Source organism: Chinchilla lanigera, unplaced genomic scaffold (genome assembly GCF_000276665.1).
Source record: "Chinchilla lanigera isolate Chin_1 unplaced genomic scaffold, ChiLan1.0 scaffold00013, whole genome shotgun sequence".
Taxonomy (NCBI): domain Eukaryota; kingdom Metazoa; phylum Chordata; class Mammalia; order Rodentia; family Chinchillidae; genus Chinchilla; species Chinchilla lanigera.
The window spans coordinates 3,700,133-3,725,423 of record NW_004955414.1 but is presented as its reverse complement, the minus strand read 5'-3'; the positions used below and the strand labels follow the sequence as shown (position 1 = coordinate 3,725,423).

Genomic DNA, 25,291 nt, shown 5'->3' with positions numbered 1-25,291 from the left:
TTCCTTGTAATGTGATATGACAGGATATCTTCCCTAATAATGCAGGTATATTTCCAGGTACATGGCCTGGTCGTCATCCACACTTAAGAATACAGAAATGAACAGTGTGCAGACTCCAGTTGATGACCAAGCCAAGGTTAGTTATGTGCATAAACCTTTACAACAAACTGCCTGCAGGGGACAAATTCAGCACCATGGCCCTTCAACTTTCAGTCCCTCAGCTATAGAACTCATCCCCCCCCTCTTAGCCCCCCCCCCCGTTTTTTTTAGAGATAGGTCTCACTATGGTGTCCAGGCTGGCCTTAAACTTGCAGCAATCTCTCTGCCTCAGCCTCAGGTATGTGCCACCACACCTGGCCTATTGGCTGGCCCTTTAGAAAATAAGCAAATGTACAGCTCAATTGACTATTGTTGGAGACCACTACAAAGTGGCTCTGGGCAGGATTTAATATTAACCAATTGGCTTTCTGCGTTTACTTGAGAGTTGTCTGAAGGACACAGCTGAGGATGTCTGGCTCTAACCCCAATTAACTTAAAGGAGACTGCAACTGCAGGCATCTCACTCCTGCTATGAAGGCCTTCCTGGAGATAGCATAGTTCTCCTAAATTAACATAATGTATTGGAAAAGTCCTGCCCAGACTCCCGGGTTTTCTTGAGTATCCTCCTCCTTTGTTTGTAAACCAATAAATACAGGCTGTCCAGAGAAGTCTTTGGCTAAACTCAGAGAATACTGAAGCTGTAAGAGAGTTAGTCCCTCCTGGAGCCATGAAATCATTTCCATTGTCTCATTTATGTAAGCCTTTGCCGTCTTGCCATCCACTCGCTTGGGAAATTGTGGGCCTGATCAGCCTGCCATAATTAATGGTTATTTAATCTGGTTTTCGATAGACTATAGCAAAAACCGAAAGAATGTAATCTTCTCATGTTATTTGGTAACATGTAATTCAGTTATTTGATATTAAAAAAGGCAAGAATAACACAAGCAAATGGCAGTACCAATTTTGGGCTTTGCATGTTGATTTAGATATTTTCAGTGTCATAGTTCAGAGTTTTAGGGATTTTTGAGTCCAGGTCCCTGATTGGATGAAGGAGGATATCAAATGTGAGCCTCACCTGTACAATTTAGTGAGATCCTATCTCAAAAATAAATATCAGGGGCTGGAGGTGTAGATTAGTGTGAGGGTCTGGGTTCTATCCCTAATACTGAAAACAATCGCCATTTTTAAAAATTATCTGTGATCTGAGGCAAGTTCTGCAGGTTTTTTCTTTGTCTCCGAATTTGATTAATAGCACTCAGCATAATTCTGAGGATGCTCTAAAGATAAAAGAAAAGCTGTTCCACTTGGCAGTGTGCTTCACACATTCTAATTGTGAAAAACAAACACAAAACCCTGTTATTGTATCCGCAGCTTCCATTTACTTCCTTCACTGGCACCTCCTAAATTCCTGTCTACAGCACCAATGTCCTTTGGTTAAGTGAAGTACAAAGTCCTGTAATTAGCTGCTTTTCCTGAACAATTCTAGCTACCTAAAAATTGGGACTAGAATTTCTTCGGTCCTCCAGTTCTGATTTCCATTATCTTTCCACTCCTCTGTCTCCTACTCAGCCTTTTCCTGGAGATAAATTTACGTGGCTGTATTGGGGGCAAAGAAGAATGTAAAGGATCTTAAGGCATTAAAATGGTCTCGACAGGCCTCTAGGATGTGGAAAGGCTGGGGTCAGTTTGTTGTCGGAATCCGGCTTTCGTGTAATCGTACAGGAAGACGTCGCTTGTTTATCAAGTTAAAATTTGCTAGAAACGTCTGCGCCTCTTGCGGAACAACCACAGAACAAGCTACTGGCGATCCCAGGTCTTCCTGCAGCAGGGAACATGAAAGGTTCACAGAAACTAATGATCTCATGAAGTGCCATAAGTACTCAAGAAGCCTTAAGTATTAAACACTTAGAATAGTGGATTTTCCTAACACAGATAACGTTTTCCTCTGCTTAGGAGTGTAGGGCTCTCGGCTGTGCGGGCGATCTGTCCCGGGGATCTGTCACCCGCCGCCCCTCGCTCTGTCCCCCTCACTGCCCCCGCGCCGTCCGTGCGTCCGTCCGCGCTCCGCGGAGAACGCCCTGGCGGCCCTCCGGGTGCAGCAGTAGCGCCCCGCTGGACACCTCCGAAGGCGCTCGGGAAGGAGCCCCCTTTCTGTGCTGGTGAGCCTGGGCGTGGCGCGGTGGGCGCGGGCGCCCGGCAGCGTCTGGAGTAGCGCTGGCAGGCTGCTCCCCGGCCTTTCGGAGCCCCATCTCCCGGAAACTCTTACCTGGGAAGCGACGCCGGCGGCGGCTTGGCCGCAGTCAGCTCGGGTCAGCGCTTTCGGCGCGCGCTTCCCTCCGTTTGCAGGCGAACGTTTGCTCTCTTCTGACTTTCTTTGCGAGAAACGCACCTGGACTTTGACACACGTCCTCCGGGAGAAGGCTCCCCCGCGGCCGGGGGCTGAGCTGTGCACGCAGGCGTGCGGAGCGCACAGAGGCTCAGTGCCGGGATGCAAGGAGGACCCGCGGACCCGCGGCGCTCTCTCGGGGAGGAGCGGGTTTCCCGGGCCGGGAGGAGGGAACGCTCACGTTGTGGGAGGGACTTTCTTCTTCCTGCGCTGGGAAAAGACCCCGGGGCCTCACATACCCAGGTCACCCAGCTACATCCCCAGGCCTGTAGTGAACTGTTTGATAGGACACAGTTGAGCTTATTGTTAGTTTTATTCTTTTTTGCCATACTGGGGACTAAACCAGTACCGTCACCAGGCCTTGTTTGACCCGGTCTTTGTAAATAGCCTAAACTAGCTCCAACTTTATCTTCCCGCCTCAGCTTCCCAGAGGGCTGGGATTACAAGCATGGACTCACACTAGGCTAATACTTGAGTTTAAAGTGCCTGGTAAGGTAGCTTCTATGAATACATTCTCATCAAAGCCGCAGCACAAGTCAGCTGGGTGGATGTGCCCAGGCCCAGCTACTCTGCATCAGACGCAGGAGGCTGACAAGTCTGGATGTGACCACCCCTCGCAAACGAGAAAAAAGCCTCAATAATATTTTTTTGTTGTTTTGAGACAGGGTCTTCCTACGCAGTTCAGGCTGGTCTTGTGCTCTCTTTGTAGTCTCGTCTTGAATTCACAACTATCCTCCTGCCTTAGCCTCCTGAGGGCTGGGCTTATAGGTGTGCGCCACCACACCCACCTTCAATATTTGAACCAAGGAAATATTAATATCCCCCTGTAAAAAAATTCTCCATTGTTAAAAAGTATGTGCGTGGAGGAGTTGGGGGTTACTCACTGGTAGAAAATGCGTAACACCTGAGGGAACTTGATCCCCAGCAGAGCCGCCAAAGCCATATTGTAGAAGTTACCATGCCTTACTCGTTGATTCTTAGACTCGTGCGTCTCTTTGTCCACCCAACCTTTCTTCCCCATTTTTCTGATAACTTCATTGATATGGGGATTCCAGACCCATTCCAAAGGGTGTGGGTAGAAGAATCAATGCTATACTTGGTGTGCATGAAGAAATCTTTTGTTGCATTTACTCTTTTTGTTCCCATATACCTTACTATGTCATACTCAAAGGCAGTTTTTTTTTTGGTGTTTTTCCGGTATGGGAAATCGAACTCACAACTTTGTGCTTGCCAGGCAGGCGCTGTGCCGCTGAGCTAAATCTCCAGCCCCTAAAGGCAGTTGTTTTCAAATGCGATGCCCTCTGGTGCAGAACGCCATCAGCTTTGTATCCTAAACTACCTAAATGAAACAGTTAAATCATGCCTGTTTACTTACAATTTCCAAACCTCAAGAGTCAGATGAGGCCTAACTCAATAAACTTCTGACTTTACTACCCCGGACAACTCCATGTCAATTTGTTCCAATTAGCCCTATTCAGAAAAATCACTTCCTCCAAAATCTTTAGCCTATTTCCAAACCTGTAAGCTTATTCTAAGTTTTTACTCTGCATAGGTTTAAGACCCTGCGACTCATTACCTACCTTCTCTTCCTGTTGCTGCTTCTGTTATAGTTATGCCCTCTCTCCCCATGCTGCCTGACTCTACTCCATCCCCATGCGTTCTTTCCAGCCTGGCTACACAGGGAGCGCAAGGCCAGCCTGAACTGTGGTGACACCCTGTCTCGAAAAGACAAACCAAACAACAAAAACCACCAAGTGTACTCTTTTGGGACATGACGACTAAATACATATACCGTGGTTTCCCAGATAAAATGTTAGGAGGAAAAAAGGATACCTGACAAAAATATAGATATAAATCATGCAGTTTTCAAGGGAATACAGCCAAATCAAGTTAGCCATCCAAAAGAAAACCATCATTAATAATATCTAATTTGTTGGAAGAAGTACCTTAAATTTGTCTCCCCTTTTTAATCACCTAATTGGCTAAATCTTTTTAAAAAAAAGGTAATGAAATCGTAATAGAAAAGGGATGACCAACTATTTTTAAAAAATTCAAAGATGAATTTAAGTTGTACGTGCAGCTGTTAATCTTTAGGCAACATAAAATGCTTAGGGTTGTCATTTTAATTTCATTTCAAGATATTAAAGGTGGCCTGTCACACCAACAAAAACCATCGGTAATTACTTAATGAACACATCATCTTCAGAAAACTTCATGAAGCAGCTGGGCGTGGTAGTGCACACCTCCCAGCACTCAGGAGGCTGAGGCCAAAGGACAGCTTCCAGTTTGTGGCCAGCCTGGGCTAGCTCAAAACCAAAAACTAAAACAAAAAAGTTATGATGGAGTTCTTAAAATCTGAAGTCCCTGAAAACATAAAATCAAGCAATGTGCAGAAAAAACTTTACAAGCCTGCTATTTCAGAGATGGTGCCACACAAACAACTACAGGCATTTACAGTTACTTAAAATTGGCAAGGCATGCAACACCAGGTGAATTGAAGTTCTAAGAACTGCTGTTAAGAAAAAGTTGCGGGGGGGGGGCAACCTATTAAAAACGGGAAATAAAACAAAATCTAAAAAGTTGGACTGCATTTCTGGCAGGAGAATACACAGTAAATATCATGTGTAAATGCTAAGTCAAAATAATTTGCAATCAAACAACAAAGTCCACTAAAATTCAAACAGACTGAAGTTCCTGCCATGTGTGGCGGCACACCTGTAATCCAGCACTTGGGAAGCTAAAGGAGGACTGCTCCCAGTTCAGAGCCAGCCTCGGATGCAAAGTGATGATGAGTTTAAGGCCAGCCTGAGATACACATAGTGAGATTCTGTGCCAAAAACAGAAGAGAAACTACACAGTTACATATCCAAATGTCCTAAAACAGAAATATCTCATGGACCTGGCTTGAAAAGTTTACTTTGGAGCTCCAGCAGCAGCGTGCAGTACTTATATAAAAGGTTACTTAGTGCAGGTATATGCAAGATGCACATTTTCAGGCTTGGAAGTAACTAATCTTTTTTTTTTAATGGTAAGGTGTAACTCAAAGGGCCCATAAAATATTTCCAAGAATGTTTCAAGACTGTTTCAAAGATTGAACCATTAATCTTTGATGGCTGAAGAATTGTTTAAAGAAAACCAAACAAGCTGGGTATGGCAGTGCATGCCAATCAAGCATAGCAAGCACTCTGAAAAGCTAAGACAGGAAGATTCCAAGTTTGAGCCCAGAATGAGCAACTCATTAAGACCCCATCTCAAAGAGCCAAGGAAGCAGCTCAGTATGAAGGACCTGACTTCAATCCGCAGTAATAAAACAAAAATAAAACGACAACAAAAATCAAGTTATATTTACTAAGAAAATTCCTATCACAAAATTAATCAGAACCAGTTTTGTGCCAACAGTTACACCAATAAGTTACATTAGCCTGTAAACATTTAATTTCAATTCCCATGTTTGTTTATAGTACTTCAGTAATTTAACTAAAAATGCATGGGCTAAAATTAAATGTTCAACATACAGAACTGTACTGCACTAAGGTTAATACTTAGTTTTACAAACATTCTATGGTTATGTGAGATTTTAACATGAGATTAATGTACAAGAAAGTATTCTCCTTTTATAACTTCTGTAAAACATCCAAAAAGTTAAAAAAAGCTCAATTTCATAGTTTGTACTAGCAAATATCCTAGCCAAGAAAAATACCGTTTTAGCTTTCCCATGCTGAAGTCAAGTTACCAAGTGCATAATACATCTTGCTTTTATTGCTTTGCAATAGTAATTACTTTGAATGCTAAGACAAAGACTTTATTTCTAGAGAAATGACTCAGTAAAGTCAACAAGCATTTTGTATTAACTCTGACAATCTTATAGAATAAAACATTCTAACTGTAATTGTGTGTATATATGAGTCTAAGATAAGTATCATTTAAATCTTTATCAGGGCAACACATTCAGAGGTTCTTAGGCATAATGAAATTGTCACCTATGAAACTGGTCTATACAGCTCTATCAAAAGAGGTGGTGCTTTTAACTAAATATGAGGTTAGAGTATTTTACCTGCTTTAAGAAACAGTTCAACCGTAATAGATTAAGATATGTTCCGGAGAAAGCAGCCTCAAGAAGGAAACATTAAAATGGTATAATAAAAGTACTGTGAATCAAATTAAGTATCAACTTTTTTCTACAAACAATAAAAAAAAAAAACAACTCCATGTCTCTAAATGAACCCAGGTTTCTACAAGAAAACTCACACCTCTTTCAGTATTAAAGACTTATGTACTCTTTTTACCATCAGATTTCTTGCCATGTTATTTCAATGGTTGTTTCAAAGCACAGTTGCCAACTGTCTTGTATGACAGAGCTGTCTTTAAATTATGTAACTACAGATCTAAGTTATCTGCCAACAGAAGAATGACATATACCAAGTACTAACTACAAGTCTTTCAGCACATTTGTTTTTGTAAGAATCCTATAACTCAAGGGGTTTTGAAAAATAAACACCTTCTTACTTTACCTTTAATAAATATAAGACTAATCTCCAAATCCATTAAGTCCTGTCAGAGTTCTAAACTTCGTTATCAGTTCTCAATGTACAACTTCTGGAGCTCTGCACTGACTCAAAAATAACCTGTTAGTAGGTGCAGCTGGCATAAACAATTGAACTGTGTTCCGTACATTTAAAGCACTGCAAGTAATACTGTGTCACTGAAATTATGAAGCTCTTCATTAAAGCTTTAAAAACAAAAGAATTAAGCTACTTTGTGTAAGATATATAGTTGTCATTAAGCAAAATTTATGTATTTACTTTTCCCAAACTCCAATGTATTTCCAGAAATCTTTATGTTTGTAATTTTAGTTTTTCATCCATCATGGAAACCAGCTATGTATTTCTTTTTACAGGTAACTAAAAAATTAAAAGAGACTGTAAACCAGGTACAATTTAGTCATAACACCATACAAATAATTAGCAAAAAGATTTTCAACCTTTAGTGCTTAATCCTATAAAACGGTAAATTTTAGCCAAACTGATACTCCTATAATTTAGATTCATGTATTTAAATCATGCTTGGCAAGTAGTCTAGGGATCGATTTTCTTTTTAAACTAAATTGTAGAGAAGTTCTAATCTGTTAGTTAACACATATTCCCTTTTACCTACTGGATTCTCAAAATTAATCCCCCTAGAAAAACTGTCCACACAGGAAGACAACACAGATCTTCCTTAAAAACTTTCAAGTTTTGTACAACAAAAAAATCCATTAAGTATTTTATTAAAATTTGACATTTTATGCTTTTCCAATTATGGAACGTAAGTTCTATAAAAAGTCCCACATTATTTTTGTGCCTAACAGTGAGTGCACTATACTGAGAAACCCTAGAATTATGTTTATGAATTATTTTCCAGCTTCTTCAAGTATGGGATACAAATATGGTTCTAACAGTGAGGAAAACCGACAAGTCAATCTTAAAATCTCAGAGGTAAAACAGAAAACAAAAAGATAATCTGCCTTTGGCTTTTAAAAACCTAATGTTCGCCTGTAATCTCAGCACTTGGGAAGCTGAGGCAGGTGGATCACTGCGAGTTCGAGACCAGCCTGGGCTACAAAGTGAGCTCAAGGCCAGCCTGAACTGCATAGCGAGACCCTGTCTCAAAAAGAAAACAAAAAACAAAAAAAACCCTACCTAACGTTGACCCTGAAATGCCAGATTCACAAACAACAACAATAAAAGATTAGAGCAGCAAGCTAAAACTTCACCACATATCATTAAGATTTCTGAAATAGGCAACAGTTTTTGTTTTTCTTTTTCCACTCAATCTGTAGTATCTTCATTTTGTTTTTCCTGTTTTTTGGTTGTAGGCAGTTCAAGGCTTGCCCACTGCATAGGTTCAGCTTTTCTCATGGATATCTCAATCTTTGTAGCAGTCATGGTTACATAACTTCGCTTTACATCAATCACCTGTAACATATGAAGAAGTAAACTTAGGTATTTTTACTAGTAATGTATTAGGAAAATGTCGGTCTTGCTTATGTTAATACTACCCAAATCAGGCCTCGAAGGCTATGTTTACCTCTAAATTTAAATTGTTGGGTAAGCTATAATATTAACATTATATGTCTATACTTTCCATCAGTATTTACTAAAAACACTGCTTTTTATTCTGGGAAAAGATATTTTAAATTATCAGAAAAAATTTGATGGGCTCGTAATACTTACACCCCATAATTTCACGTTTTGATGAAATTCTTTCTCTCCTTCAAATACAATGTGCACATTTAACTAAAAAAGATGCAGGAAGTTGGTTAGATATTTTGGGGTTGGAGATTACACCCAATGCCTTTTACCACTGAGCTACCCACAAATTAATAAATTCACATTGAAAGTTTATCACATCAAGCACTGATTATAAAAGTAAGATTCTGACATTAAGCTATTGAAGAATGTATTTTTTCATTTCAAAGAGAAAAAACAGTACAAACAATGATACAGAATTTCAAAACAAGCTAACAGATTAACAATGCAAACATAATGCATATCTTCAAAGTAGTTGCTCAGGTAACGACATAGGGCACTAAAAATTGATCAAACAATATAAGCACAAAGTATTCTTTTCAATGAACGTGTAGAAATTAGTAGTACAATTATTTTAGCTATCGTGTATATATATTTTTTCTTTTCCCTTCTTTCAGAAATTTCTAATATCGTATGATTTATTTTAAGAAAACCATGAACACTGTATTATCTGTAAATTCTTATAAGCTCATACGTAATTAACTCAGAATACTTTAGGAAAAAGATTTTTATTTAAAAGTTCTTTTTTCTTTTGAGACATGGTCTCACTTTATACAGTCCAGGCTGGCCTCAAACTTGAGACTACCCTTCTGCCTCAGACGCCCAAGTGCTAGGATCACAGGTGTGCTCCACTCAGCCTGGCATTTAAGTTTTCATGAAAGTAATTAGAATTATTTTTTTCATATGCAAAGTATTTTAAGATCTTAAAATTAGCTGAAACAGAAACGGTATTTTATAATACAGTAAATTAAAACCAATGTGTATAATACAATTCTACTCCATTTCTTAGTGTACTTACTGCAGTACTGTTTGCTTCTACTCGACTAAGATCAGGAAGTGAATTCTTAGCGTATACTGAAATGGTGACTTCACCCCCAGTCTGATGCCAGTCATGTCTACATGGAACAGCTTTTTTCCCCTGGAATACAAGAGAAACTTTTTAATCAGTAAGTTATTTTAATTTTGGAAGGTACATTGGTATGTTCAACCATGTTATTTATTAAAAAGTAACAATTATAGAATACTCAAATGTTGAATAAATCTCTGAATCTGAAAATTTATTCTTTTTTCCTTTGCGATGGGGGCGGGGTTTTACTATATAGTTCAGGCTGGCCTTAAGCTCGCTTTGTAGCCCAGGCTGGCTTTGAATTTCTGCCTCAGCCTCCTGATTGCTGGGATTATAGGTGTGAGCAACCACACCCAGCTAAAATTATTTTATAAATGAAAATACATAAAGGTACTGTACTGAGATTATTACTGCCAAACACAGCACAGAAGACTAATTTATTTAGTACAGTATAAAATAACAGTAATAGGTAACAGATAAAAGTTTATTTAGCAATAAATTGCTTTCCTTCCTCCAATTTAATAGGCTTTTAGGGAATTATGTGCACAGTTGTATGTCTTTTTATAAAGTTGTAAAGGGAAGTAGGGATACTTTTTTCTTGATAAATTTCGCTGTAACAAAGAGAGACATTCAAAACAATTCCACAAAACAAACCTGCTTTTCTCCTCTTTGGTTAGAGTGTTTTGTATCTGTGATGGTAGAAATTTTAAGTGGCCCAATATAAGAATCAGAAGTGTCAATGTTAGTAACATCAAATTAACAGAAAAGTAATTTTTAAGAAAACCAAAAGTGAAAACAGGCTTTGGAGTTAGTTTTAGTAATAGACAAAAAGGCTTCAATTTGGGCAGGCTTGAGTATTTCACACAAATCCAAATACCTGCATAAGTAACACACAATAGGTAATTTGCTCAATAAGCAGTGCTGAGCAAGCTCTATTCAAATTAATTTCATTTTGTGGGTATGTTACTCACTTACTGCATGAGAAAGAGTATTTTTTTAAATCTGAAGACAGAATAACAACAAATCTTTAAACACATTAGAAGTACATTATTCTGCAAAGATTACTTACAGCATCCTTTTTAGTCCACATGTGTTTCCCTGTTGTGCAGCCTTCTTGGGCTAAGAATGTATTAAAATCAGAGGTTTTTCTTCTGCAACAACTCCAATATTTCATCCTTCAAGTTATTACAAAAAAAAATTTTTAGAAGTAAAATCTCAATATTACATCCAGGAGTATGGGTGATGAATGACCTTTTGTTAAAATCTGTTAAGTGTGCTGCTTTTCTAACTCAAGTCACCAAAAATGTATGCACATATGAAATACTAATAAACTACAAAACCAGCATGCCATTTATTATAGTAATTTTGGAGCTCCTGAAGAAAGACACTACAAACATTACAAAATTCCAAGTTAGTTTTGCACTGACAGCTCATATTCCAACTTCCTCATGAAGCTACCAAAATGCAGTAGGACCAAAGATTTATAATCCTCACATTCAATTACCCGGTAAAGAAAGAACATGAAATAAAAACTAGCTCATACAACCTCTGATGTTCAATCATAAAGTAGGAGAAACTCATTACTCCTTGACAAAACTCCAATGCAGGAAGCTAAAAATTAGTGAAACTTAAGATCTGAGTCCTGTACAAATGGAAATAGAGATTTTAATACAGTACTGTTTCTATAAACGACAGCACTAACATAGAAGATAACCCTGTAATTGAGGGTTGGCAAAAAATATGGATTATTCCGGAAGAGGGTGCTTCAAATGCCCTGAACATGCAGCATGGTCCTTCAAAAAAGGGATAAACTTAGTCGAAAGTGGAAGAATACTGCAGTAAAATACAGTGTATAATGAAAAAATGTAGGCTTTGAATCACAACGGTTATGAAGTAACTACAACCCTGTTTTTCTCATGTGTTTAAAGACAAATCTTACATTTTTAGGTTACTGCATAAGATGAAACAGTAATGTAAGAAAAATGTTCAACATGCACAGAAAATAACATTTAAAATATAAACTAAGTTTCTAACCTCTACCATACAGTATTTTAATGAGTCATGCATAAGTTACCCCTCATGGAAAATAGGTACTCCAGAATGATATACGCAGACTTCTTCTAGACTCTGTGGACCCTGATATGTCTAAAAGAGCAAAAAGACAAACAGGTGCACATTTCAGTTACATTTCGTATGTATTTGTAGTACTAGTCACCTCTACGAACTGCAAAATATTCAGGAAATAACAACAGTTACTTAGAACACTGATTAAATTCATCCAGGCCATCCCATTAAGGAATAAAAATAATTCCCTTTTGGACATGGTTAAATTTTAGGTCCCTGTGAGAAAGGCAAATAGAAAAGTAGGCAACAGGTTACATTAAGATGCTTTCAATCTTTTGGGTATGAGGTCTCATCTAACCATATTCACATATTTAAATTTACAGAAACATGTCAAAACCAAGAGATTAGCACTCTAGACAGAAATATAATTACGGCACGATTTATGTGTACAGCAATCTCTTGGGAAATCTAATAAGCAATTCTGAAGTTCTACTGTGGTGATTTATTATCCCTAAAAATGGTAAAATGAGCTGCAGACCTATATATATATCCATGGTTTGTCTGGAAGATCCGGGCCCATTGCTGCTGTAGATGAAGGCTCTACAGATGAATTCACAAAAATTTTATGTTAATAAAACACGGATGCAGCCAGTACTATATTTTCTTTAAATTTTTGTATCTATATTAACTACCTACAAGTACAGATATAAAATCTGGTGTTTATTTCTTGTAAATCCAAGCATGAGGTGCATAGATTTCCTAAAGATATTCCATAAGTATATAAATCTCAGTATGTTGGATTTTGAATTTATCACTACTGCCCCTAAATCTATTTTTTTTCTCCATCTTATTTGATGGTACTACATCCACTCAGTCTCCCAATGCAGTATCTTATATATTTCATGTTTCACCTCTCCTATATGTAATATATCATGAAATCCTGTCAATTCCATTTGAAAATATCGGTTTAGTTGCTAATCTTACCAATAAGCTAGCAGATCTTATGCAATTAGTTATAATGTTTTTCTCTACTGCTGGCAACTCCTCACCCTTTAATTTGTTCTCCACTTATTACAATTAATTAATTACTATCACTCTGCTGTTTATAGAGTCCTTTATGCATGGCCCTGAAGTAAGCAAGTATTTCTCAAATAAGAGGATGCACTAGCCATGAGGGAAAAAATGTACAAATTGCCTTTCATTAAAATTAAAGTGCCGATTAAGCAAAGCCATCATCAGTACACAAAAAAGACACAGTATTCCTGACAAAGAACCTACAGTAAAACACATGAACAATTCCTAGAAGTTGGTAAGAAAAGGACAAAATTCAAAAGATAAAAGTTTTGGACATTTCACAACAGAAGATACACAACTAGCTAATAAATACACAAAAAAGGTATTCAACCTCACCACTGGTTAAGTGCAAATTAAAGTCACAGTGAGAACACCATTCAACCAGAAAGGCTAAATGCAGTGTCAAACAAGGGCAACAAGCTGCAATACTGTCCATGTTACAGGAAGTAACACAACCAGTTTGGAAAACAAGGTGAAAGTGTATGTTGAAGCAGGAAGTATACACACAATTCCATTTCTAGTCAAATAAACAAAAACAAGTCCCCAAAGTCATACACAAAACATTCATAACAGCATTGTTCAAAAAAAATTTTAAAGGACAACAGAAAGGAAAATTTAATGTGGCACATTTAAACAATGGCATCGTACCTTAAAGCAATGAAAGAAACCAAAATAAGTGACACACACAGAGATAAAAGAATACATGTTCTATGAGTGGTTTATATTCAATTAAAAAAAAAAAAGCAGAACTAATAACCACTGTTGACTGAAAGATGTGGTTACTTCCCCGGGGAAAGAAAAATGAATGTAAGAGGCATTACAAAGTGTTCTGTAAATGCTGGCATATTTACACTGTGAAAATTCCTTAGCTCTTCATGTTTATTTGTACATATTTTAAAACGTTTCAATGAAAATTTTTTAATTGTCTCCTATAGTCTAAAATAAGGTTTAACTTTTAAGTACTATTAAAGATTTAAGATTTGACCCCTATTTATCCTCTTTTTATCTCAATTCCACAACAGCAAATGTTAAACGACCCCTATTAGTTTTTTCTTTATACTACTGCTATTGCCTCCACCAGGAATATCCTTTCTTTTTTCTATTTTTAGAACTCACTTGGTACCTTCTCTTTGATCTTTCTCCATTACTCTAAAATTTGCAATTGTCTTCCTCATTCCAAAAATTAATCACTCCTTTGAACTGCATTACATTCATGTGAAAATACTATTTCCATCCCCTCAATAAGCAAGGTGACCTTAAACTTCAACAGGAGGGAAAAATAAAAGCCCCCCATCTTCATTTTCTTAATAGGACCACCACCAATCATCCAGATATTTGAGCCACAAATTCCTTTCACACCCAACTTATTAACAAGTCCTGCCAACACTTCCAAATTATACCTCTCTTTTTACATGTATTTGCTGTGTGCTGACACACATATATTCAATATACAACAAAAATAAACCTAAGCTGGGCATAGCAGTAGACCTTTGTGATGACAAAGAACTCTGAGGAAGCTGAGCCATGGGGACCGCAAATTCAAACCCAGCCAAGGCAACTTACTGAGACCCTGTCTCAAAATAAAAAATTAAAAAGTCTGGGGATATAGAGGCACCAGGTTCGACTCCTAGTACTGCAAAAATATAAAATAAAGGAACAGAAACAAGACCTTTTAATAAGCCTTACACGGGGAAGACAGTGTTTGATGGTAACAAAATGAATCAGCTAAGGTTAAAAATGTCATGGAGAAAAAACAAGAGGGAGAGAGAAGATGTTCACCACATATGCAAACTTAAGAGTAAGCAATAGAAGGTCTTCCTGACATTAATTATACTGTGTTTAACCACTTCACAGACTTCCGTTCTTCAGCCCCACTGTTACAATAGCACATGGGCTGCTTCCAACAGCATGCATTTACCATTCATGAAAGAATCAAACTTGTCCTTAAAACAGGTAGTGGCTCCCCAACATAGTTAGAATAAAGCTTGAGTTGCTCATCATGGTTTATAAAGCCCTGCATCATATTCCCTACCTCTTTTCATACTGTCACATCTTTGCCCATGCTGTCACCATCTTGCTATGTCTTAAAAAACCACACTCTCAAGCCTCTATTCATCCTACTCTCTATTCCACCAGACTTACAACTCATCCAGTACCTTATTCAGACCTGTAATTTGTGTCACCATGTCAAAAAGAACTTCCACAACTTTATTGAAATGCTTCCTAACTGACCTCCACGTGTAAGCAATGCATTGTCTCATTAGTGTAAGAACCTGAAAGAGTGAATAAAAATTAGGAGGTATGACAGACATTGGGAAACAAAAAGAAAATGCTCAAAGGTAAAGAGCAACTGGGATGACGGAAAAAAAAAGAAAGAAGAGGTAATTATGTATGTATGTATATACAGGATAGCTAACATAGTTGTACTACTGACTTCTATTGCTTTACAGAAAGGAACAGTTAATATGATTACTTATTTGATCAGTCTTGCGTGTTTCTATTTGTATTCCTGAGAGACTACTTTGAAGATATCAATATGTAATATAACAATCACTGTTAATTTCCTACCACTGTGTTTGTAATTCAGTATTGCTTGTACTGTTCTTATGCTATTTTGTAAATGGATGTCTGTTTGTTAATGTTTTCCTTCTTTTATTTTTAAAAGAAAAAAAAAATGAAATGCTTCCTAACTGGATGCACTCTAGTCCCTTACTCTGCGTTGTCTGTTGGATCTCTACCTGACTTTGTAATATTTGGTTACCTATCTGTGGTTCTGCCCACAAGACAGTATTAGTTCTACAAAACAGCGATTTCTGATTTACCGGGTATTTTTATCTCCAGCTCCTATGTCTGGCACATAGTAAGTGCTTAGGAAATGCTGATCTAATTAGAACTGTTTATTCTCATGATTTTTATTAGATTTCATGTGCTGTCTCTTATCCATGTTTGTAGCCTTAGTCCTTAGCATATTCTCCAACATGATAGGTACCGAAGTATGTGCTAAATTGAGAACAATGTACACTCTTTCTTCCAAATTAAAATTTTACTTTAAAATATCACAAGTAAAGTAAAAACAGAAACACAAGTTTTAATACCTACCTTTGAACATCCTCCATTTTTACATGAGGTCCCAATCTTAATCTCGTCACTGTCTTCTTCTGAAATGCAGAAAAAAAAAATTTTATTAGTTTTCTTTTGAAACATAGGAAAAAATAAAATTAAAACATTAAAATAGAAATGCCCTAGCTACTCTTAAAAGGCAAATTTTCTACAAAATAGGCCTTATTAAAAGTCAACAACTGTAATTAGTTTTTGCTTATATCCCCAAACTGATACATGATATATTGCTATTCTACAATGCAATGCTTTGTCCAGTATCTTAATCTTGTAAAAGAGATCACAAAAGGGTGTTATGTCTCATGGTATTAGGTAGAGATTAGAAAATATCAAACACATACTGTGCATAAAAACATTTTTAATTATAAAGAAGTAAAACTTAAAAAAAAAAAAACTATAAAAGAAAAATTTTTATGAGATTCTCATTTTCAGTAAAGAAAATGGAATGAACCACATAGTCACTTTGTGGTATTATCAGCATTTAGAAAAAAGGGCTTCCAGCTTGTGAACAGATGATGGGATAAATAAAATATGCCATCTATATATAATGGACTACTACTTGGCTATGAAAAATGACACATCTGAGGCATTTGTAGGAAAATGGATGCACCTGGAAAACATACTGTTGCATGAAATAAATGAGACACACAAGCTTGAACACCATATAACATCCCTCATTTGAGTGTGGCAAAGTATAAACAAAGAAAATGAAAAGATGGATAGAGACAAGGCGACAGATTTTGCACAATAGGGAAATGGTGCAAGGGAACAAGCAGGAGGGGAAGGGGGAAGGGGGAAGGGAAAATGAAAGGAATAAAGATATGCCATGTACAGGAACCTCATAATTCTAATCAGTGCAATCATTATAAGCTATATCATATACAAAGAAACAGTATCAACAGGTACAAAACTGGCGATTAGGTAATGGGGGGAGGAGGAAGGGGAAAAAGGACTAAAAAAAACCAAGCTGTAATATATACATGCAAGCACTGTGCAAGATGACTGTAGACTGCATGAATTACAAACATGTACTAATAAAATAAAAACCAAGAAAAACAAAAACTTAGAGAAAAAAAGAAAAAAAAAAGTGCTTCACTACGATATGCTAAATTTTCACACCCTTATTTAGTGTTCAGTAGATGGCTGAATGACTTTAACGATAACCTGGATGACTTTAATTATGTAGAAAAAATTGTAATGAAATAAAACTAGATATTACCTTTATCTTCTTCATTCCCTGATGACAGTCTAAGTTTATCAAGTGCTTGTTTTAGAGAGGCAGATATTCTTAATTCCAAACTTGTCATTGGTTCATCCGGGCTATAGAATTTTGAAACCGTTATCACCATTACTGTACTACACCAAAATATTTCTTTGTATTCAAAACCACAGAACTTTCTTTATGAGAAGTTAAAGGCTGTGAATAAAGTTATTATAAGATTCTTTGTGTCTCATTCAAGGTACAGCAAATGGCCAAGGTGAAGTGCACATCTTGCCTTGATAAAAACAAGGGTCAAAGTTTCAAACCTATCTATAAACTTACTAGGGTCTTCTAACAATTGGTTTAGTCATTCTTTGCACTGTTGGACATCTGCAACTGAAAAAGGAACCTGCACTCAAATACTCCCTCTCGCCCCTGGACTTATCTTAGGGGCAGGATAAATTGTGAATTAGAGTAATAATCATAATAAAAAAATGTTTTACAAATTTTTAAGAACTATCTACATTCTAAGTTTTAACAAAAAAGCTTCTTAAAAAACATACAGTGACATTTCTTTTTTGTTTGTTTGTTTTTGTTTTTTTTTCCGGTACCGGGAACCGAACTCACGACCTTGCGCTTGCCAGGCAGGCGCTTTGCCACTGAGCTAAATCCCCAGCCCCGACATTTCTTAATGGCTAAGTTTTGCATATATGGTTTGTTTAAGCCTCCCAGATATGGTGATGCATGCCTGTAATCCCAGCTACTTGGGAGGCTGAGGTGGAGAATCATGATGTTGAGGCCAGCCCATGCAACTGGCAAGACTTTGTCTCCACTCCTTGCAATAAATTTGTGTAAGCCTACTCAGTAAAAAGTATTAAGAGTATTAATCATTGCAGCAATAAAAATAGAAAATGTCAATTATTCATTCTATACCCACAATAAAAAAATGACAATGCTAACAAACACTATACATAAAATCTGTTATCTTAACAATCTTTATAATACCACCAAATGAATATGAATTTAGGATAAAATGTTTAATTTCTCAATGCCTTTTAAGTCTTTTTCTAGTATATTAACTGGCTAAAAATGCATTTGATAGTCTCTCAAAATTATGGAGATGGAGTAATATTCCAAGTAGATTATTTACCAATAACCTTCAAAATGCACGAGTACACAAACATCAAGACTCTCAAAGTTCTTATCTTGGGCTGATATTATTTCATACTTTACAAATTTACTTAAGTAATATTAATAGAAAAAAGCTGGAAACATCCTAAATTCTTAGTATGAATTAAAGTTTCAACAAGGATAATCAAGGGTGGAACATAAAACCGTTTGTTTAAATTCTATAGTTTGGTTCCAAAACAATACTCAAGTGCAGCATGAAGACCAGAGATGTAGTAAGGTAAACCAAATACACGTGTGTGGAAATGAAAAACATGGTCTATTTGGTCAGAAGGTGATTATAAAGCGTCTAATCTACTTCAAAATGAGCAAAAGACTCCAACACATCATCTAATAAACACCTTAAAAATTCATCAGTATAATGAGGATAACAGCCCTTTTCAGGGATCTCAAAGTAAAGATGAGTGATTTGATCTTTTCAAAGCTCAAACTGATTCAACGCAAAGGAAAGACGTATGATTTCCCTTCCTTCATAGTACATGTACCTATAATTATAATGGTCCAATAAACAAATCTACAATGAAATTTTACTGTGTACATGCCCCCAACTTGAGAAGGGTGTAAAATGAAAGGCTTACTTAAGAGAAAAACACCGGCCTCTACAATAGCTACAAATGCTATTATTCAAAACAATAAAAAAGAAATAACAGGAACAAATGCTATCGTTTAAGTGTGACAAAAGTAGGCAACTGTATAAAGTATACCTTGGTCTTTTTATTGCTTCTATTGGTTTTGGTGCTTGAATGATATGTTCCTGAAACTTGGGTTTCAATTCCGAGAGTTCTTTCTTCTCACTAGTCTTGACTTCTGGCTTGACGGGCTCAGGTGGTTTCTCACTATTATGCCTACCTTTTGTACAGCCCTGTGAGTGAAAGGTACTCATTAGGTGTTATTATTCATCTATCTTATGTACCATGATTAAAATACCTTTATTATATTTATTGGCTGTTTGGAAGAAATCACATGAGTCAAAACTTGCTATATTTTTAACTTGGTTTTTACCTCTGCATAAAGCACCTTTTTAGAAAAAGCTTTTACAACATATTCATGTACAAAAGTATTTCACTTAAAAAAACAAAACCAAAACCAAAAAAACCTTTGGGCCCTATTTCTTCCAGCTTAAAAGCTATCACCTTGAGGAAGATCTTTTCAATGTTTCCTCAACTGTAAAGTGTAGGTAATAACATTCTTCTTTTCCAGTGGTCTATAAAATAATAGTGCATTTCAATGGTATCTTAGGTTTCATAAATATTTATTGCTTTTAACTGAAAAACATTCTATGTTACTGTCTACCACTTCTTTCTTGTTGGTTTTCATTAAGAACCTAAAATGACAAAAGAGTAATTGGTATCTCAGGACCTCAATCTGCACAGCCGACAAAATTATTTTCGAGGTTGTGGAAGAACACTGAGCTCCATCTGAAAAGCAAGGTGTTCTCACATGACAGTTCATGAGCTTTAGTCAATACACAGCAGAAACCAGACTCCCCAAATCTGCAGTTCCTTACAAATGTGTGTTTACATGGAGATAATCTAGAAGAAAACTTGGCACTTACTATAATACTTAAGAAGTCAGAAAAATCAGTTGTTCTTCTTTTACAGCAAGACCAACCCTATGAAACAAGGAAAAAACATTGAAAACTGCATTCCCATAGGAATAATCATTCACTAAAACTGTTATTGTACTTCTCCTTATATATCAAGTAAAACAATTTTTAGTCTTTGATTAAAAAAAAATAAACAAATAACCAGTGCTAAGTGATTTGTGTTAGTGATGACCTATCAGCAAAGCACCATAAAGTAGTAAAACTGAAATTACCTGTTTTAGATAATAGTGACGGAACTTTCAGAAGAAAAACTACGTAATTTTTAAAAAATCACATATTTAAAGGATATAGGAAGGAAAAAGGTTTCACGTAATTTGAGAAAAATTAGAATCCAGTTCTTAAACAACATTCATCAAAAAAAATTTATCTGTAAGAGAGAATACTTTATCATTTACAGAATTATGTCACATACTAGGATGCATACATGTAGGACAAGATACAGACCAGCTGTTCCCAAATGCTAATCTGGGTCCTATACTAGTCCTCAGTAAAATAAAAAAGGAGGGGTAAAACTTAAGTATGTGAGTATAACTGTTTTCTCATGTGCAAGACTACTTTTCTCTGAATGTCTGTCTTAACATCAAAATGCTTTTCTTTTGTTAATACAAGTTTAAATTCTTACTTGTAAAACAGAAAAATAGTGATTCTACAATGAAATTTGTTTGAAATTATTAGGCTCTGAAATACAATAGCCTTGCAAAGTCTAGACCTATAAAAATGTTTACAGAATACAGACAACAACAGAACTGAAAAGTACTTCATTTTAGAAACTGTGATGATACTGCCAATGAGATACACAATTGGATAGGATGTAAAATCATTAAAAGTAAAGTGACATTTAGCCAGGTGCGGTAGCACATGCCTCTAATGCCAGCCATTGGAGGGTGAAGCAAGTAATCACCATGAGCTTGAGGCCAGCCTGGGTTATAAGGGCAAATTCAAGGCCAGCCTGAACTATGTAGTGAGACCCTGTCTCAAAACGAAAACAAAAACAGTAATATTTAAGAACACAAGTGAACTTAATGACAGAAAATGGGAAACTAAATACTGAGCCACAAAGTATTCCTATGTTTAGGGCACAGGAGAAAAGTAGTACACACACACACACACAAAAGCAATAAATAGTGGTCCCAGGAAAAGAACATTTCTCCAAAAAACATAAATATCTCTCAGAATTGCAGTACTCATAGCCACAAACGTTTGTGAGTAAACTAAAAAAGACGTAAGGAGTCATACCTCAAACTGTCCTACTGAATGTTGATTTCCTCACTCAGAACTAAGCAAAATAAGCTTGTTATTTGCTCTACAACTTTGTTTAGATTTGATCACATATCCATTAAATGCCAAGAGCCCAACTACTCCCTTGAAGGTATAATCAGAAAAGTCAAAGGAAATCACAAGTAAGACTGTATACATTCCTGAGAAAAAAGGAGCAGTACCTAAAATCATGGCAGCTGCACTAACTACAATATATTATTTTCAAATATTATATGCAAGCCAGGTGTGGTGGTGCACGCCTATAATCCCAGCACTCAGGAGGCTGAGGCAGGAGGATCATCGTGAGTTCAAGACCAGACTGCGCTACAAAGTGAGCTCAAGGCCAGCCTAAACTGCATAGCGAGCCCCTGTCTCAAAAAGACAAAAAACAAAAACAATCAAGTATTACATGCAAAGTTCAAACGTACCATGTTATTAAAAAACTTCTATTATTTCTCTAATTCTCCAGAACATCAAGGAAATACAGGTGAAGAACTGGTAACGTGTCTCTTCAGTAAAAATACTGTAAACTTAACAAGTTTGCCCTGAGGCTGGCACAATTATTTGTCCCCTGTTCATTCTCTAACTTATTTGAGAAGGGTCTATGTCGCCCAGGCTGGCCTCAAACTCTTGGCAATCATCCTGCCTCAGTTTCCCAAGCGCTGGCATCATTGTTTATAACAGTCATTTCTAAAACTCAGAACTGTGTTCATTAGCCAACAATGACAGACTGAAAGAATGAGAGTCAATGCAACTATTTCTATTTCATTTTAACACTAGGAAGTGAAGAAATCATTAGGAACAAGATTTGGACTAGAAATAAAATTATTTTATAAGTGGAAAATATCATAGTCTATTGCTTCCCTTGCCTTTAGTGGTGTACATATTTAAAGCACCCTTCAATGATCATTAGAAAAGCACACACAAACTGAGGGAAAAAATGAAAAAGTAAAAATTTAATATATCTCTATATTTACTACACAAACATGAAGAAACTAAAAACATATCTAGTTCCTACCTTTAATGCATCATGAAAGACTGGGACGCCAGGATGGTATGTACAAGCATCTGGTCAAAAATAGGAAAAACATCATTTTTTATAATGAAGACAAAGATATACATCGCTGTTTCCTTCATGGTCTAAGGAAGACTTCATTGTTAAGTCTTAAGCAAGACTTAACCATTTTTTTTCCAAACATCAGGTAATACTGTTCCTTAAAAATTACCTGATGTTTGTTTGATGCACAGCACAAAATGCCTTATATTAATAGTTAAAACTCTAGTTTGAGTCTGACCACTATAAAGTACATACAGAATAGTTAAAAAATAAACTATCACATTCCTCTATTTTTTGCACTAAGAGTTGTTCAGTATCAAAACTTAATGCTCCAAGGATATGACCATACTTTAACCCTCCTCTCATAAAAATACCGTCAAGTTTCAGTGTACACTTATGAGATTCCTTAGCCCTTGTCCCTTCCCATTACACCAAAAAGTTTTACTTCACTCTCGTACAAAAATGAGTGTTACAATTAGCAATGTGTACTACCTTTTAAAAAAAATTAGCAACGTGTAGTACCTTTCTAAAATCTTGTAGAAATACTTAAACTTCCTAATTATGTAGTTTTATGGTCTTATAGAAAACAGGTCAGTTCTATTCCTCTGTAATTTTCTCATAAGGCTACCTCTAAATCCTTTAGTCTGTTTGATTTTCTGCTTTTTACAACCTCTGATTACTGGTGCTGTTTTAAAATGATTTTTAGAACTCTGATAAAGTTCTCTGCCCTCTATTAATAGCCACTATTTGTTAGCTACTACATGGTATATAGATACACTAGCTTACATCATAATTGTTACGGTATGTTCCTGATACATAAGTAAACCATGAATTACAGAAGAGGTTTTAATTAAGGATAGTAATGAATGAAAAGCTGAGAAGAGTTTAGAAGTAGAATGTACTGTACATGGAGAAGAACACGAAGTTGAAAGGATAAAAATGCAGAATACAGTATTGTTCCATCATTTAACATACAGTGGCACAAACTGTAAAATGTTTAAACGCCTGATGCATGAAATAATCATAATGGTGATCCGTTTTGGGGGAAAGGCAGCAAGAATGAGTCACATCTTAACCATATACAGTGGTACCTTGGTTCATGAACTTGATTCTTCCCACAATTCTAATTGTAAACCGAACTGGATGAGAACTAAATCAAATTCAATGTTACTAGTATGAACAAAATTTGAAAATCACTACTTTCAAAAGCAAAGAAGTAGCAGATGAACATTTTCTTCCTTAGCCTTTAGTAGGCTTACTTACCAGTTCTTTTTTGGTGTTTGTTTTTTGAGACAGCATCTTGCTATGCAGTTCAGCACACTACTGGTTTCATTTTTCATACTAGGGCTAACCCTCACTAAAGAACTACCACTAACAGCTGCTTTAGTTTCCCCATAAGCATGAACTAAACAAAATACTGTTTGTAAAGTTGTGCTTTCCCCAGTGTTTAACACATGCATATTACCAATTATATCCTTTAAACATCTGCTTAATTTTTTTTTACAAACTAAAACATCCTATCTTATCCAGTTTTTATAGAGAAAATGTCTGTGAGAAGATGAGCTAAGTCAAAAAGCATGGATTTATGCTATACCACCAAGACAGGTTACTGAATACAGATTTTTAAGCATGATGGGTCCAGCACCTGGCTTTGTATAATAAAGAATTTGTTCATATCTTCAACTTTATTCCATGTTCAGTCAATGTACAAGGTCAAAACTCTCCCATTCTATAAAACTTTGTTTTAACCAAGTCTAATTTTCTTTCTTTATTTTGTTTGTCTTCTTCAGACAGGGTCTTGCTATGCAGTTCAGGCTGGCTTCTAATTCGCAACAATCCTCCTGCCTCAGTCTCCCAAGTGCTGGGATTACAGGCACACCCACTCTAATTTTCTATTAGCTGTCCTCTATTCTCTATCTCCATTTTCTTCACCTTCCATTTACTTGGCATATTTAACTCTATAAAATAATTCCTGCCGGGTGTGATGGTGTAATGTAATGTGATGTAATGTAATGTGAAGCCTGTAATCCTAGCACTCCAGAAGGCTGAGGCAGGAGGATCTCTCCGAGTTAAAGGCCAGCCTGAACTGCACAGTGAGACCCTGTCTCAAAAAGACAAAAACAAAAACAAAAAACACACCTACATTGCTAATGTGAATTTATCGATTTTATTGGAATATCCCGCTATATCTTCCACTGTTGGCCACTGAATCCCTGAGACTTACTCCTAGGGGCGCTTCTTGGCCTCCCCTTTTATCTTTTATTTATTTATTTTTTTTAGACACTGCACAATTTCACACATGGACACACTGACTTCCAATAAATGGTCACATGGTCCCTCAACCTTATTTTTTTTATTAATTTTTTGTCTTTTTGAGACAGGGTCTCGCTATGCAGTTCAGGCTGGCTTTGAGCTCATTTTGTAGGCCAGGCTGGCCTCGAACTCGCGGCAGTCCTCCTGTCTCAGTCTCCCGAGTGGTCCCTCAACTTTAAACTTAAATATAAGTCCATAAAATACCACCCATACACCAAGACATTAGTATAATTTTATAGTAAAACAGAATATACACACAAAGGCAACTTATTTTTTACATAAACGTGAACATACACCGTGAATACAAACGGGCTTAAAAATTCCTCATACCTCAAATTTATCACTGACTGATACATAACTTTCCCCTTGAATGAAATAATATTATAAAAATGCCAAGGGCACTATCTTCATTATTGTATAGACTATATTTATCTTTAGTTTAAAATCCTGTACCGATATTACTTTGAATGACACCGATTTACCTGTGTATTTCAAACATCTCCGAGATGTATAAGATTTTTAAACGCATCGGTTTTGATTTCCTTCACAACGCTGAACTACGGTACTACTGTGCTGAAGTTGGATGTGCTACTGAATGATTCCCTTACAATTTCACAAGACTGCTGCGAAGATTAGATAATAAAGTGACACCGATTTCTAGTACGTAAAAAAACATACGAAAATTGCTAGCTGACATCGAGAAGATGCTGTCACGTCCCACCACTGTCAAGGAATCTCGATTTCACTAACGAACCAAAGCGAAACGGCACTGCCCACTTCCTCCCGCTCCCCGCGGAGGCCGCTCACCCCCACTGCTCGCCCTGCCGCCCGCGGGGACCTGGCGGGCTCACTCCC

The 25,291-nt window shown here is 36.6% G+C and overlaps 1 protein-coding gene across 1 annotated transcript in view; it reads right to left on the bottom strand.

Annotated features, from left to right (window-relative positions):
• Positions 1–8,223: 8,223 nt before the first annotated feature.
• The window catches only part of Chordc1 (cysteine and histidine-rich domain (CHORD) containing 1), a 17,549-nt gene continuing 481 nt past the window's right edge, over positions 8,224–25,291 (bottom strand). Inside the window, exons 2-11 of the mRNA XM_005379722.2 lie at positions 22,085–22,134; positions 19,759–19,815; positions 18,908–19,065; positions 17,034–17,134; positions 15,797–15,855; positions 11,634–11,704; positions 10,629–10,734; positions 9,512–9,631; positions 8,638–8,700; positions 8,224–8,379 (exon numbers count right to left, since the gene is read on the bottom strand). Coding sequence (XP_005379779.1) covers positions 8,233–8,379; positions 8,638–8,700; positions 9,512–9,631; positions 10,629–10,734; positions 11,634–11,704; positions 15,797–15,855; positions 17,034–17,134; positions 18,908–19,065; positions 19,759–19,815; positions 22,085–22,134 — 932 coding nt within the window. The 3' untranslated portion in view covers positions 8,224–8,232. The remainder of the gene's footprint in view (positions 8,380–8,637; positions 8,701–9,511; positions 9,632–10,628; positions 10,735–11,633; positions 11,705–15,796; positions 15,856–17,033; positions 17,135–18,907; positions 19,066–19,758; positions 19,816–22,084; positions 22,135–25,291) is intronic.